The sequence below is a fragment of the Meriones unguiculatus genome, chromosome 3, assembly GCF_030254825.1.
Source record: "Meriones unguiculatus strain TT.TT164.6M chromosome 3, Bangor_MerUng_6.1, whole genome shotgun sequence".
NCBI lineage: Eukaryota > Metazoa > Chordata > Mammalia > Rodentia > Muridae > Meriones > Meriones unguiculatus.
Window position 1 is genome coordinate 184303024 of NC_083351.1, and position 13823 is coordinate 184316846.

The 13823-nt window shown below is 39.8% G+C and overlaps 1 protein-coding gene across 4 annotated transcripts in view; it reads right to left on the reverse strand.

Annotated features, from left to right (window-relative positions):
- Positions 1-13823, reverse strand: part of Astn2 (astrotactin 2) — a 995804-nt gene that overhangs the window by 572709 nt on the left and 409272 nt on the right. For all 4 annotated transcript variants that reach the window (XM_060381206.1, XM_060381207.1, XM_060381208.1 and 1 more), the window contains one exon: positions 705-872. In XM_060381206.1, the coding sequence (XP_060237189.1) occupies positions 705-872 (168 nt within the window). The remainder of the gene's footprint in view (positions 1-704; positions 873-13823) is intronic.

Consider the following 13823-nt stretch of genomic DNA (forward strand, 5'->3'; position numbering starts at 1 on the left):
AGAGAAGTTGCCTAAAAATATGTCAGCTTACAAAATAATCCTGTCAGTTGGATGTACAAACAAGTACATGGAGAAAATTCTGTATATTATCTCATTAAATTTAAATTTTTCATTATTATTTTATAAAAAATCATACAAAGAAATGAGGCTTATTTTGGTATCTTCATACATCTAACATTTTATTTTGTTTTTATTTACCACCTATGCCAACTTTTACTGGTCTCCTTTCTCCCCCTATCCTTATATCCTTTCTCCCCCTATATCCCTATACCCTTTGCTTTCTTGCCATGTGATAGTCTATTTCTTCTTATTTATTTCTTTAAGCTCATCAGAAAGTTTGTGTGTTAGGTACTCTTTGTTACTGTTGAATGATAGGTAGTGTCTTGCTGAAGACTATGGATTGGATCTGAGAGTAAACAGGATCTACGCCCAGCACAGTGTGATGACGCTCAGACAGTCTGCCTTGCTGAGGATGGCCTTGATGCCCTTCGCGGTCTTTTCTAACTCTGAGTTTCTGTGGTTTTCCAATAATTTCCTTCCTTACCAGGAAATGGCAGCACATGGTTTAAACAATTGATTGAGCTGAAAGACCTTTACAACCCTGGTCAGCGGCCCAGCAATCCCTGATAATTTAAGTAGAAAGACTGCAGAGTCACCTTGAAGAGAGATCATCCTCCTCTCCAGTCCCACACCTCAGGACTCACCGGTTTCTGGGTCACAGAGCTGTTCACAGGCGTCTGTCGTCCTCTGCCCACAGAGGTCTCTCACCCACGGGGAGGTGGCGTTGATCTGGTAGTACAGGGATAGCTTGGCAGGGTTCAGCCAGTCAGAGATATCCAGGTAGCTCCCTTCGCTCACCACGAAACTGCTACCTGTGGAGGGAACACAGAGCCATCGCTGGTGCTAGAGAACCAAAGGTGCAAATAATCTACCTGCGATCAGTACTTCTCACTTCCCTAAGAACAACTGAAGAACATTAACCGTGTGTCATTCTGGTGTGAAAGTCAACGTGAACCCATGCAGGCTAGTGGATAAGAGTCCTGAAGACTGGGTTCAGATCCGGAGTTTGCCTTTTAGACTTTGACTTTGCCTAAATCACTTACTTACACTGGCCTTAACTGCTTCATCTGGAAATGCAAATATTAACGAGAGCCCCCCTCAAGTGTGAGAATGAAATAGATTTATGCAAGTTATGTAGACAGTGCCTGACTGGCTCTAGTTAAAAAAAAAAAAAAAAGTTAAAATTCAAAAGAAAAATTGGCTGCCCCTGTCACTCTGGCATTCCTGTGGCATTCCTTTAGAAGAGAGCGTGCTAGTGTGCACCACAGCTGAGTGGGGACAGCTACATGAAGAATAAGAAACAAACCAAGCCCCGTCTCCTCTAGGGTGTGCTATATGTTCTGTAGTTCTTGCTTTTGCGGTGCTGTGGTTCAAAACTAGGGACTCACGCTTAAACTAGGTGCCTGTTCTACTACTGAGCTATACGCTCAACTCCATTTGTTTTATTCTGAAGGAGATAAAGGGGTAGAAATGTAGATTATGGTAGATGAGGGATTTTAAAGAATTTTCCAGAGCCTTGAAGGAAAGACACTACACGTGCATGCAAACACGCATGTGCGTGTGCACATATGCGCAAGTACACACACACACACACACACGCACACACACGCACGCACGCACGCACGCACACACACACACACACGCACGCACGCACACACACACACGCACACACGCACACACCTTAATACTGGGCTGGGTGGCACATGCCTAGAATCCCAGTACCCAGAAGACAAAGGTAAGTTCCAAGCCAGTAAGATCTATGCGATGAGTTTCAGGTCAGCCAGAGATGTAGAGGGAGACCCTGTCTCAAAAAAGCAAGCAAGCAAACAAAGAAATCTTGATGTCTGGTGTTTGTAAACTATAGAAAGAGAAGCAGGAAGGGGTTGGGATCAAAGGATCACATCAAGCTCCACTAGAAAGGCAGCTATGACTCACTTCCAGTTAGATCTTTACAAATGGGCATAAAAGGCAGGAGAACCTAAGATTTAAGTTTTGTTTGTTTGCTTTTGTTTTTAACCAACCTGTCTTCCAATGAAGGCTTAAATAATTTCCTAGAAACTTATGTAGGTCAAAAAGCCTCTAGCTTTGCAATCTAATTATGTCATAAGAGATATCATATATGCACACACATGCTACACATTATGCATTTCAATGTAATTACTGTATGATTATACATGCAGTGTTTACACATACACATATACATTCTATACAAATTTACATACGCTCATATGTACACCCAATTTGTAGGAAACAAAAAGCCCCTTCATATTGGCTACAATAATATTGAAAATGATGAACACATGTTTGCAACAATTACACAAAGAAAAGGGTAAGCTTCCCAGAGTGAAAATAGGAATTTTAATAGTACTAAGTAAGAACAGAAAATTCTGTCCTAAAGTTAATATAACTAAGCCTTCCTAAACTATTTGTTTCTCTTTATCACATCAGGAAACAAACAAACAAACAAACAAACAAAAAAAAAAAAACCCGTCTAGATTTTCCAGGGAAGAAATTCAAGTTTTCCAAAGAGCTTCTCAGTTTTTAAGCATCCTTTGCATCTACTAGGGGCTTCTCTGTCAGATCATATTAAACACTGTTCTTGGCCTATGATTGGGCTCATCTTGGATCAGATCATTTGTTGTGGTCCAGTGGAAAATGGTCATGGAGGAGAGGTCACATTAATCCCTGCCTGGATGCCTAAGTATCTGAGACCAAAGACTAATGCTTTCATTCTTTAAATCACACAGACACTGAATGCCTATCATTCTATGGAAAAGCGTAGGACACAACATGATTTTCATCATGATTGCCAGAAGCATCCACGTGAAACAGCAGTAGATAAGTGATATCAAGCTGAGATAAAAAAATGACCATGTTAGAAGGTGGCCATACAGTCCTTGGCAGCCAAAGGTAAAAAAGCAAAAAAAGAAATGAGTCTGTTCGATTCTATATTTCAAACTTCTGGCAAGGAAAGCTATGCAAATCTATCTGCAAAGCCACATTTCCTCCACTGGAACAAAGCCCGAACAGAAACATGTCACATGGGTCCTTGAGCAAGGCACTACACATCAGTATCAACTGCAGATTTTTCTTTTCAAAAGCACAGTCATGCTGTTTAAATGGATAATTCTTGTATTTATTCTCACTAAAGACTGAGGGATAGATATTGAATTGTGTCCCAGGGCTGAGTCTGGTTAATCCTTCTGCTTCAGAAACTACACAGTGCTGTGATAAAGAGAAAAACCAGTGAGATGTGAGTTCTGATTCTCATGGTGTTACTTACTAGCTGTATAACTTTGAGAAGGAAAAAAAATCTCTCGCAGTCACTACATGTAAATAGCCTAGGTAGAGAATCCACCCAGATGCTGATATCAAGGTTACTTAAGACAACACATCTGTCTTAATCAGCACTGCCTCAAGACTCAAAGGAAGAAACTGGCATGGGGGTACTTAACTGGTATTGTCTTGAAAGGGAGTTGGCAAAGTGAAATGACATGGAAGGAGAAGTCAAATTGCCATGAGGATGCAGAAAAACCCTCTACTGATTGCGTAGGACACTATGGCTGTGGATGGTCCTTCACACAGGTTTCAAATCAAGACAAGCCTTTGTACCTACACATTGCCCAGTCAGAGACAATAGTCTATCTCTAAGAAGGGGACATAACCTTGGGTGAAACAAAATGGAGTATGCTCATTCAATGGACACTCAGCTGAGCAGGGCAACCACCAGCATCCCTTGCAATTTGGAGAACAAGTACTGCGATGTTTCATGGAGATAGGGATATAGCATAGCAAATCCACTAAATCAGATGGCATCTTAGGTGCCCTGTGCAATTGGCTAATGGGAATAATTTTGATTATTATTTGGATTTCTTATGAACTTCAAAGCTCTCCACACAATATTCAGAGATTTCAAATATGAGAAATATGAGTTGGAACATTGGACTGGAAAAAAAGGAGCAAGAGGCTGCCCACATTTGAAGGCTGGGCCTTTTAGAGATAACTGGGTCATGAAGATCGAGTTCTGACCACTGGGATTAGTGTCCTTACTAAAGACTTCAGAAAGCTGCTTTGAACACCAAGGAAGGATAGCCCACAGTGAACAAGGAGGCTAACCCTTGGCCGACACCAAGCCTGACACCATTCTGATCTTGGACACTTCAGATTTCAGAGCCTTTAAATATACTCATGTCCACCCTCTTTGACTTTCTGGATAGGAACTGAGCATTTTAGCAAGAGTCCTCCCTCTTGATTAGTTTCTTTAGGTGTACAGATTTTAGTAGGTTTATCCTATATTATATGTCTATATGAGTGAGCATATACCGTGTGCATCTTTCTGATTCTGGGATAGCTCACTCAGGATGATCTTTTCCAGATCCCACCATTTACCTGCACATTTCATGATTTCCTTGTTTTTTTACTGCTGAATAATATTCCATTCTGTAGATATACCACAATTTGTGCATCCATTCCTCCACTGAGGGGCATCTGGGCTGTTTCCAGCTTCTGGCTATTACAAATAAGGCTGCTACAAACATGGTTAAGCAAATGTCCTTATTGTGTACTTGAGACTCTTTTGGGTATATGCCTAGGAGTGGTATGGCTGGATCTTGAGGAAGTGCTATTCCTAGTTGTCTGAAAAAGTGCCAGATTGCTTTCCAGAGTGGTTGTACAAGTTTACATTCCCACCAGCAGTGGAGGAGGGTTCCCCTTTTTCCACAATCTCTCCAGCATGTGTTGTCTCTTTTGTTTTTGATCTTAGCCATTCTGATGGGTGTAAGGTGAAATCTTAGGGCTGTTTTGATTTGCATTTCCCTGATGCTTAATGAGGTTGAGCATTTCTTTAAGTGTTTCTCTGCCATTCGATATTCCTCTATTGAGAATTCTCTGTTTAGCTCTGTATTCCATTTTTTAATTGGATTACTTGATTTATTTTCTGTTTAACTTCTTTAGTTCTTTACATGTACTGGATATTAGTCCTCTGTCAGATATAGGGTTGGTGAAGATATCAGAAGAAGCAGAAAAGAGGGAACAAGTCAGGAGCCTGACACAGAGGACCTCTGAAAGGCTTTGCTCTGCAGACTATCAATGCAGATGCTGAGACTTATGGGCAACCTTTGGGCAGAATGCAGGAATCTTAGGAAAGAAGTGGGAAACAGTAAGATCTGGAGAGGACAGGAACTCCACAAGGAGAGCAACAGGACTAAAAAATCTGAGCACAGGGGTCTTTGCTGAGACTGATACTCCAACCAAGGACTATGCATGGAGATAACCTAAGACCCCTGCACAGATGTAGCCCATGGCAGTTCAGTATCCAAGTGGATTCCATTGTAATAGGAACAGAGACTGTCTCTGACATGAACTGATTGGCCTGCTCTTTAATTACCTCCCCCTGAGGGGGAAGCAGTATTACCAGGCCACAGAAGAAGACAATGCAGCCACTCCTGATGAGACCTAATTGACTGCCATCAGAAGGAAGGAAAAGAAGACCTCCCCTATCAGTGGACTTGGGAAGGGGCATTTATGCAGAGTGGAGGAAGGGAGGGATTGGGATGGGAGAAGGGAGGGAACCACAGGGGGGATACAAAGTGAATAAAGTGTAATTAATAAAGAATTTAAATAATAAACAAATGATAAGAAAAAGAAAAAAAAAGAAATACACTTATATTGTTTATAAGGTACTAGCACCCTGGGTTTGTTTCAGCATCATAAATGGCCTATGTCAGTAGGCTATAATTAACCTCTTTGAAATGATATTGTGCAGAGTTGTTCAGATGTTTTGACAGCAGAGGGGGATTATTATCCTTTGAGTGTTATGTTTGTTCATTTGGAGATCAATATGTTACACATTTTGCTCACTTTAAACAATCTGGTGGGGTGGTCATTTTCTTCTTTCACAGAAGACAGGTAAGCTACTGAGAAAATTTGACCCTACCAAGGTGCAGGGGCAGGAGTGAAAACAGAAAGAAAAGTTTGAGTTTCTAAAGCTATGGTTTTCTCAGTTATTTCAGGCTTTCTTGAGAAACAGGAACTCTGGCAAGGTTGCATTCTGTGGTCCTGCTACTCTGCCTCCAGCACGCTGGATACTCACTTTAGTGACTCTAGAGCACATAGTGCTGGAGGTGTTTTCCTTCCCCTGATGGACTCGGACTTCCTATGAGGAGCACATAGTGATGCATTAGTCCTTACTGATCCAGCTCTCAGCAAAATGCTTTTCACATGTTAGAGATTTAGTGACTGTTAAAGTAAATTAATAAAATCAAGTTTCATGTCTGTCTACAGAGACCTTCAACTCACCTCTTCCTGGGGTTGTGAAGTAGAAAGACTGTCTCACTGGTTCAGGTTAACTGTATTTGCACTCTATGAAATGTAGACAATAAGGCTAGCTCGTTAAGAGTCTCAACAGACCTAATAGAAGTCTTACCAAGAACCACATGAAACACTTGGAACACAAGGAGATGAAGAAATGAGAAGTGAGGACGCTGCAGATTAGAAGGAACTGGAAGTGGTAAAGCCCACCTGTATGGTGGGTAAGAACCAAATGCTTTTTTTCTCTGTGTGGCCTTGGGGAAGTTGCTTTGCCTTTCAGTGCCTGAGTTTCTTCATCTGTAAAACTGGCCTGATACAAGTCCTCACCTCACCAATTGGTTTTGTCTATTTAACACTACATGGAAGCATGCCTGGCATAGAAATCCTCAATAAATCCAGCAGTCACCATCAAAAAAAAAAAAAAAAAAAAAAAAAGAGTCTCAACACTTTCAAACTAAACAACTGAACTTCACTTGAGGGAGGTGACTCACCTTCATGGGCTTGAGATATGCATGAGTAAAATACAAATCTAAGTGAGGAAGGTAGTGAGGGAGCAAGGAGATGCAAAAGACATGTTGTATCAGAAAGATGGTGCTGAGTATAAAGTGCTTATTTGTCTAATACTTAGTAAAGTCCTTCCCATGAAAGATGATTCCGTAGGGACTGGAGAATGAGCTGGGGCTACTGAGAACATTATGAGCTAAATAATGTAGGTGAAATGCATGCACAAGTATGTACCGCACAAACCGGAGTGTGGTGAAGATTACCTAAAAAGATGTGTTTCCCCCTTGGAAAAAGTGAGGTAAAACAAAGAAGCAAGCCTTGAGAACTGGCCTTTATCTTAAACTTACATGCAAAGATCAATCAGAAGGGGTTACAGGGGCAGAGCATGAAGAACTAGGGGCTTGGGTAGTATGCAGCAAATTCACCAAGTTTAGCTGTAAGCCAGACCTGCTTCATATCTCTCAATTCAATCTCTCTTGCCATACTTATGAGAAAATTTTATCCAGTGTGCACTTACATACAGCATGCCATCAACTCATTTGTCTGTGCCTTTGAATACAAACTTATTAGGAAGCCCTATACCAGACTCTAGTTGAATAAAATACAGTGCTTGACAACAGCAGAGATGGAGGTCAGAACGCAAGTCTGAGACAAAGCCTGTGTGCCTGTCATAATTTGTCCTTTACCTGTGTTTCTCCTAGATTCATCACTTTTTAAACTCATGTGTTGTCTAACTCATGATCAGCACAGTTCTTAATGTGTGATGGGGTTCAGAAGACATTTGGATGTGGGGAGAGGGTCTGAAAATAAATACAAGGTAGAGCTAGGAGAAAGGATGCATGGGGAAGCTAAATGAGTGTCAAACAGCTCTCTGAATAAATTGTCACATTTCTACGGGAATGAAAACTACATCGAAAGGAAATAAAAATGTGTTATTTCTTGCGTCTCGTGTTCTTCTTATTTTCCTCTGGTGTCTGTCTTATTTTCTTGGCTTTAGATTAAAAGCCTTCCCTCCCTTATTGGGCAATGGAAGATTCCTCTCTGAGATACTCATTTAGATCCTCCCAGAGAGCAATGACTCGTAAATGAATCTCTGCCAAAATCTCAACTTCAAAATGTCATGTTTCCTTATTTTTAAATATATATACATATATATTCATTTTTCTCCCACTGCCTTGTGGGAATATACATCATCTAATTAGCCAAATGGATTTTCAGTTCAGCCCAATCATTTCCTTATCTAGAATCTGAAGCCCAGTGTTGCTCAGGGGACTGCGCGGGCACTGAGGTCCTCATTAACTCTGATCTTCAATTACATTGATTATAAGCCTGCTTCTGTAATTGTGCAGAATAGATCAGGGGTGAGTTGGGAAGCTCAGGCCACTCCATAATGTTCTCTGAAAAGCCAGAGGCGCAGCAGCCCCCAAAAGAAACAGAAAGCCACAGATGAGAACTAAAAATACCATGGAAGTAGGTATCGCCAGACAAAAACTGCCTGTCGAGACAGGCCGCAGCTGTAAATTCCTTTCATCACACTGTGCACCACGAGCCAAACCAATGAGAGCTGAGAATAAACGACCTCAAAACAAGGCCCTGGTCACACTGGTGACTGGCCAGCAGATGCTGTCCATAAATGGAGTGAAGGAAGGATTTTGGCCCCACTTTTTCAGTCCTCTTGGTTTTCTCCCTTCGGCTATTAAATGATCAGAAGCAATCTCCCTTCAGTCACATCATCATGGAGCCTATCTCTGTTGGGGTCTCGGACCTATGAGAAATGTCATTCTTGGAAGTATGATGATGTAAAAACTGAGAAGCGGAAGTGAGGAGCACATCTGTTATCAGCCCAGCAGGTATACGGAGCATATGTCCACTCTGGCCCCTGCCCTAGTTTACGGAGCCATAGGTTAGTATTGTCCACATTCCGCCACCTACTACTTTTTGAAAAGTGGATACATGAAGTGGCTGATCAAACAAAGTTGTAAGGGCTTTTTAAGAGGAAGCAAAGCCAACCTAGGTGGTTGGGAGCAACTGGTCTCAGAGAGCAGCATCATTTTTGTGGGCCAGTTTTCAAATAAGGCTCTCAGCCATGGATTTCTGTTTCTGTTATGGGATGGATTGTTTCCTTATTGAGTTCACATGATACAGACCTGACAAGCATTGACTCAGAATGTGACTGAATGGCTTGTGTACATAGAAGAAATTAATCACACATGTACATGGAGGAGAGACTATATGAAGATGGGAAAGGAAATCAGACATCTATCCCATGGACAGAGATAGAAGAAATCAGGCTTGCTAACCCCTTGAACTTTGATGGCTAACTGCATTACTATAAGAAAAGACATTACTAACATCTCAGCCACTCTGATAGTGGTGCTTTATTATAGCAATCTTAAAAAATTAATATACTACTTTCATTGTGCTGGACAAATATCTCTTATGTGTGTTCTGATTATTAGGCTTTATTAAATATCAAGAAATCCCAGGTATTCCTCTCAGGATAAGGTTGAAATATATACAATAGAACACATAGTGTGACAAAGCCAATAGTTGAAATTCAGTATGCATGTACTTCTTAGAGATGCATAGAATTCTAAAGATCAATCTTTGTTTGATCTAAGCACTTTTCACGATTTCTCAGAAACCAAATCTGTTTCTAAACACTCCAACATCACTGGACAGACAGAAGTGGTATGTAGGTTATAATATATACATTTATATTATGTGAATAAGATGCAAATGTTAAAATTTTAGAAGCTAAGAAGAAACTGAAAATGTCCAGTGGTTATTTTAAAGACGGTCAGTTTTCAGCAAACACTGTATGGTCAGCCTCTTCAAAAAACAGAGATTTTGTGAAAATTAGAATAATGCTTTGGGAATTCATGTAACAGATGAGGACTTTATGATGTTATGAGAGTCATACATGATATCTAAAAGAAGTTCCCAAACACTTCCTTTATCATTTCCTAACGTTACTGATTTTTTCATCCAAACTATCTCTTTCCAGCGACACTTTAATATCAAGATACACTGTTTACCCACTGTTGCACTTTATTTATGGCTTATTTTACAGTGTACAAAGGGAGCACATTTCATTACTCCCAAACTCATTTTCACCCCGTTGGGCACATGATAATCCTCAGTGATGATGAACACTACAGTCAAACGTTCTCCTTTACAAGATAATGAAACCTCAAACAAAAGGCAGGAAAAGGTATGCCTAAGAGGATTGGCCAAGTACCATCATGTATTGAATAAAGAGCAAAAAGAAACCTCATATACAGCACTGGTCCTTCAAAATTATAATGAAGCTGAGAATTCCTATTGCCTACTAACTAACTATTATGCTGACAAGAGTTGCATGAGTCATGCATGTGTCTGGGGTCATGTTGGTGATCATACAAAGTATAGTATATACAACTATATTTTATACCTAACACTTAAGAAGGCTACTAAATAAATGCAATGTATTATATATTTACTATACTCCAAGTTTAAATAATGTTTGGATTATAATTCACCTATTGAATTTTAAAGGGACACTTTCCTACAAAACATTATTTTGGGTTACACATTAGCGGTGTACACATATATCTCATCTTTATCAAATCTCTAGATTATATTGTTTTCCCTTACTCTTAATTCAATTTTCTGGTGTTTTGTTTACCATAGCCATGTGAGCAAAGTATATACCATACAGTCAGGCAAGATATGTAGGAGTGAAGCCACTCAGCTTTGTATAAGTATACATGATGATATTTGCGCAATGATTTAGCATGTATCACGTCACAGGAGAATCACCTACGAGCTCATCACAGGTGCGGGAGAAAAGTGACCATAGAGATGGGAGGCCAATGGCTATGTAGAGTTCTGCATAAGAAAAGCAGTTGTTTACTCACAGTTTTATTACTTTCCCCAAACCCATTAAACATGCTTTTCTCTGAAGTACCATGTGGAATTTCCTGCTGAATTTTTTTTTTTTTAACATTTTCTGTCTTTCCCATCTCAAACTGTGATCAAAGTCTGGCCAAAACAGATTGTCACAGAGTTCTACATGCTTTTATATGCCCCTGGTCTTGCTTCAAGTTGATTAAGGGGTGTTTGGGGTCTGGACAAAAGCTATTTGAAGTTTTGCTATATCAAAAGAGCATTTTCCCCAAGGTACATGACAATTTTGATACCAAGCTAGGTAATGGAAAAAGAACAAAGTCACATAGTGTTTTTTTAAAGTCATTTAAATTTCTAAAGAAATAATTTTGATGCAAGTTAGAAATTACTCTTAATTTTTTGTTCTCTCTGTCTTCCCATCAATACTGGGAATTTATGAGTCAGATCCAATCTACATATTGGATTTACTTAGGCTTAAAAATAGTGGTTCTCAATTTTTTTTTAAAAATTACATATCTATGCATCATCTATCTATCTATCATCTATCTATCTATCTATCTATCTATCTATCTATCTATCTATCTATCTATCGAAGGGGGAAAGGGTGCACATTCTGAAGCATGAAAATTGAAGACCAAAGAAACTTTCCATGTTGGCATTTCTCCTAAAATGTGGGTGCCAGAATCAAACTTGGGTCCTTAGGCGTGGTGGCAAGTGTATTTATCTGCTGAGTCATCCCATTGGCCTAGATTAGTGGTTCTGGAAATACAGTAGACATTTGCTCCTGATCCCAGAAGCCCCCTCCCCTTTTTGTTTTTATATCAGGAAACGATCTTTTCCTTTCTGTTAGCTAAAATATAAGACACGAGCATAAAAATAGAGTTGGGTGAGAGTTCTGTCAGGAGTCAAAGAAGGGAGCCTCAAGGCCTGGTCTAGCCCTTTGTTTCTGGTTATTGTAAGAAGAATAAATCCTGTAAGCCTACTCATTTCTTTGTCTACATTTTGGGAATACAGTTCACAGTTTCCAATGTAACAAAGTAAGTTCAGGTGAATTAGCTATGACTAATACAGTCTCTGGCTAGAAATTTACACTGTACTATTTTTGGAAAATCCACAGCGTAAGCAATTTCTGCATATAATTAAATTTATACACCTACATATTAGTATATGATTCCATAGTTTATATACATACATACATATGTACATGCTTATATAAACAGAACTGATTATTTTTGTGTCCTAGAATTTTTACATGTTTATATTTGCATAGTGATGTGTCCATCAACTCTATGAATCATCATATTTTGTGCAGACAATGACTCCTAAATTAATACAATACGGTAGTCTGCTTGGGAATCAGCAAAATATTTATTTCACTTTTTAAAATCACCTTGTTCTCACCTACCTACTCATTTCCTCTAGACTCACTTATACCACATCCAAGCAACTACTCCTGTGACTTTTACAATATTCCCTAAGTTGGCTTAGGCAGAACAGGAGTGAGCACACGCCATAGAAGTGGCAGACCCCCAAGAAGGACGTCTGGTAAAAGTTAAGACCAGCACGTTTGGAAGAAAAACATTCCACGCATGTGTGTGTAAGGTGTGCATCGTGACTGCAGTAAAAGCTGAGTGCATGCCCTTGAGCTGCTCTGCATCTGCCGACCTAACCACGTCCCCTTTCCGTTCCCTCTGCTTTGTTTCTGCCTTCATCTATGAGATGTGCTTCTCTATGTTCCTCCCAAGGAGCCTGCACAGACATCACCGGCTCTCTGCAAAGGCGGCTCCAAACTGTGAGCACTAAGAATAACCGTATTAGCAATTCCTCCCTGGATCTGTTTCATTACTACTTGAACACAGGTTCAAGCCAACCAACCCAAATTAGACCCAAGTACCTGCCTGCTTTTTTTTTTTTTTTTTTTTTTTTCTAGAGTTCTTGCCATCTGTACTCTTCATTCATCTGGAAAAAGTTTCAGATGAAAAAGCACAGGTGTTGGAATCATCAGACCTAGGCAAAATGGGTTCCCTTCAACTCACTATCTGAGTGGCTCTGAAAAATGATTCATATTTCTTTTCTCAGCCTCTTCCTCTAAAAGAGAGTGAAAGACCTTTACCATGTAGCATTTGTGTACAAGTTGTGGGGCTGTGTGTGCCTGACTTACTGAATGCATTTATCAGATGAAAATTTGTACTGTCAACTGATACCATTCTTTAAATTACCATAGAGCTATCACTAGAGGGGAGAATATGATATGTATTCCGATCTTACAGACAAAGAATCCAAGGCTTCCAAACTTCACATGTACAATGTTCTGAAATACACAGATTTGTTGTTGGAGATTAAAAATTAGAATGTACTCTGTAATAAAAATAATAATGTTCAATACTATTAGGCTGCTTTCCATTATTCTCACTTCAAGAAAAACTTGTCCACATATAAGAAAATTTGCTCTGTTCTACTTTGCTTATGCCAATATTCACCTATAGTTCATTCTGTAATCACTGCACTTCTGAAGAGGATTGCTGAAACATAAGGCATACTGTGGTATTATGAACAGAAAGCAGTAGTAGATGACATAGCTTTGTAATTTGATGGCAAATACCTCCAAAGAAATGTAATATTTCCAAGCGTTATTTTCTGGAAACTTGACAATAATTCAAATTAATGCTGAGCCCTAATCTAATTGTCTTATGATAGCACAAAAGATTACATGAGGTAAAGCTTCCAAAAACTAGAGGCCTCAACAATCATGTTGATGGAACAGCTTTTACTGTCTCACACAGATGAGAATAGCTGCCGGATGTATTGATACTTGGGGTGGCATGATAAAAGAGGTCTGCAGCATATCCACCCTGTTGCTTCCTCAGCAATTAGCCGATCACCTGCTTAACCCTGCGGTGAGTATTAAGGAGCGCAGGATAAAATTTTCATTTGAAGATCAAACACAAGAATCTAGGGCTCAAGTAGGGCTTCTTGTGGCTGGGGTCCTTGTTTCTAGTCCATGGTGCATGAAGAATGAGTTTGTTCTTTCTGTCAGAAGGACTCCGTAAGGGACAGCTTGA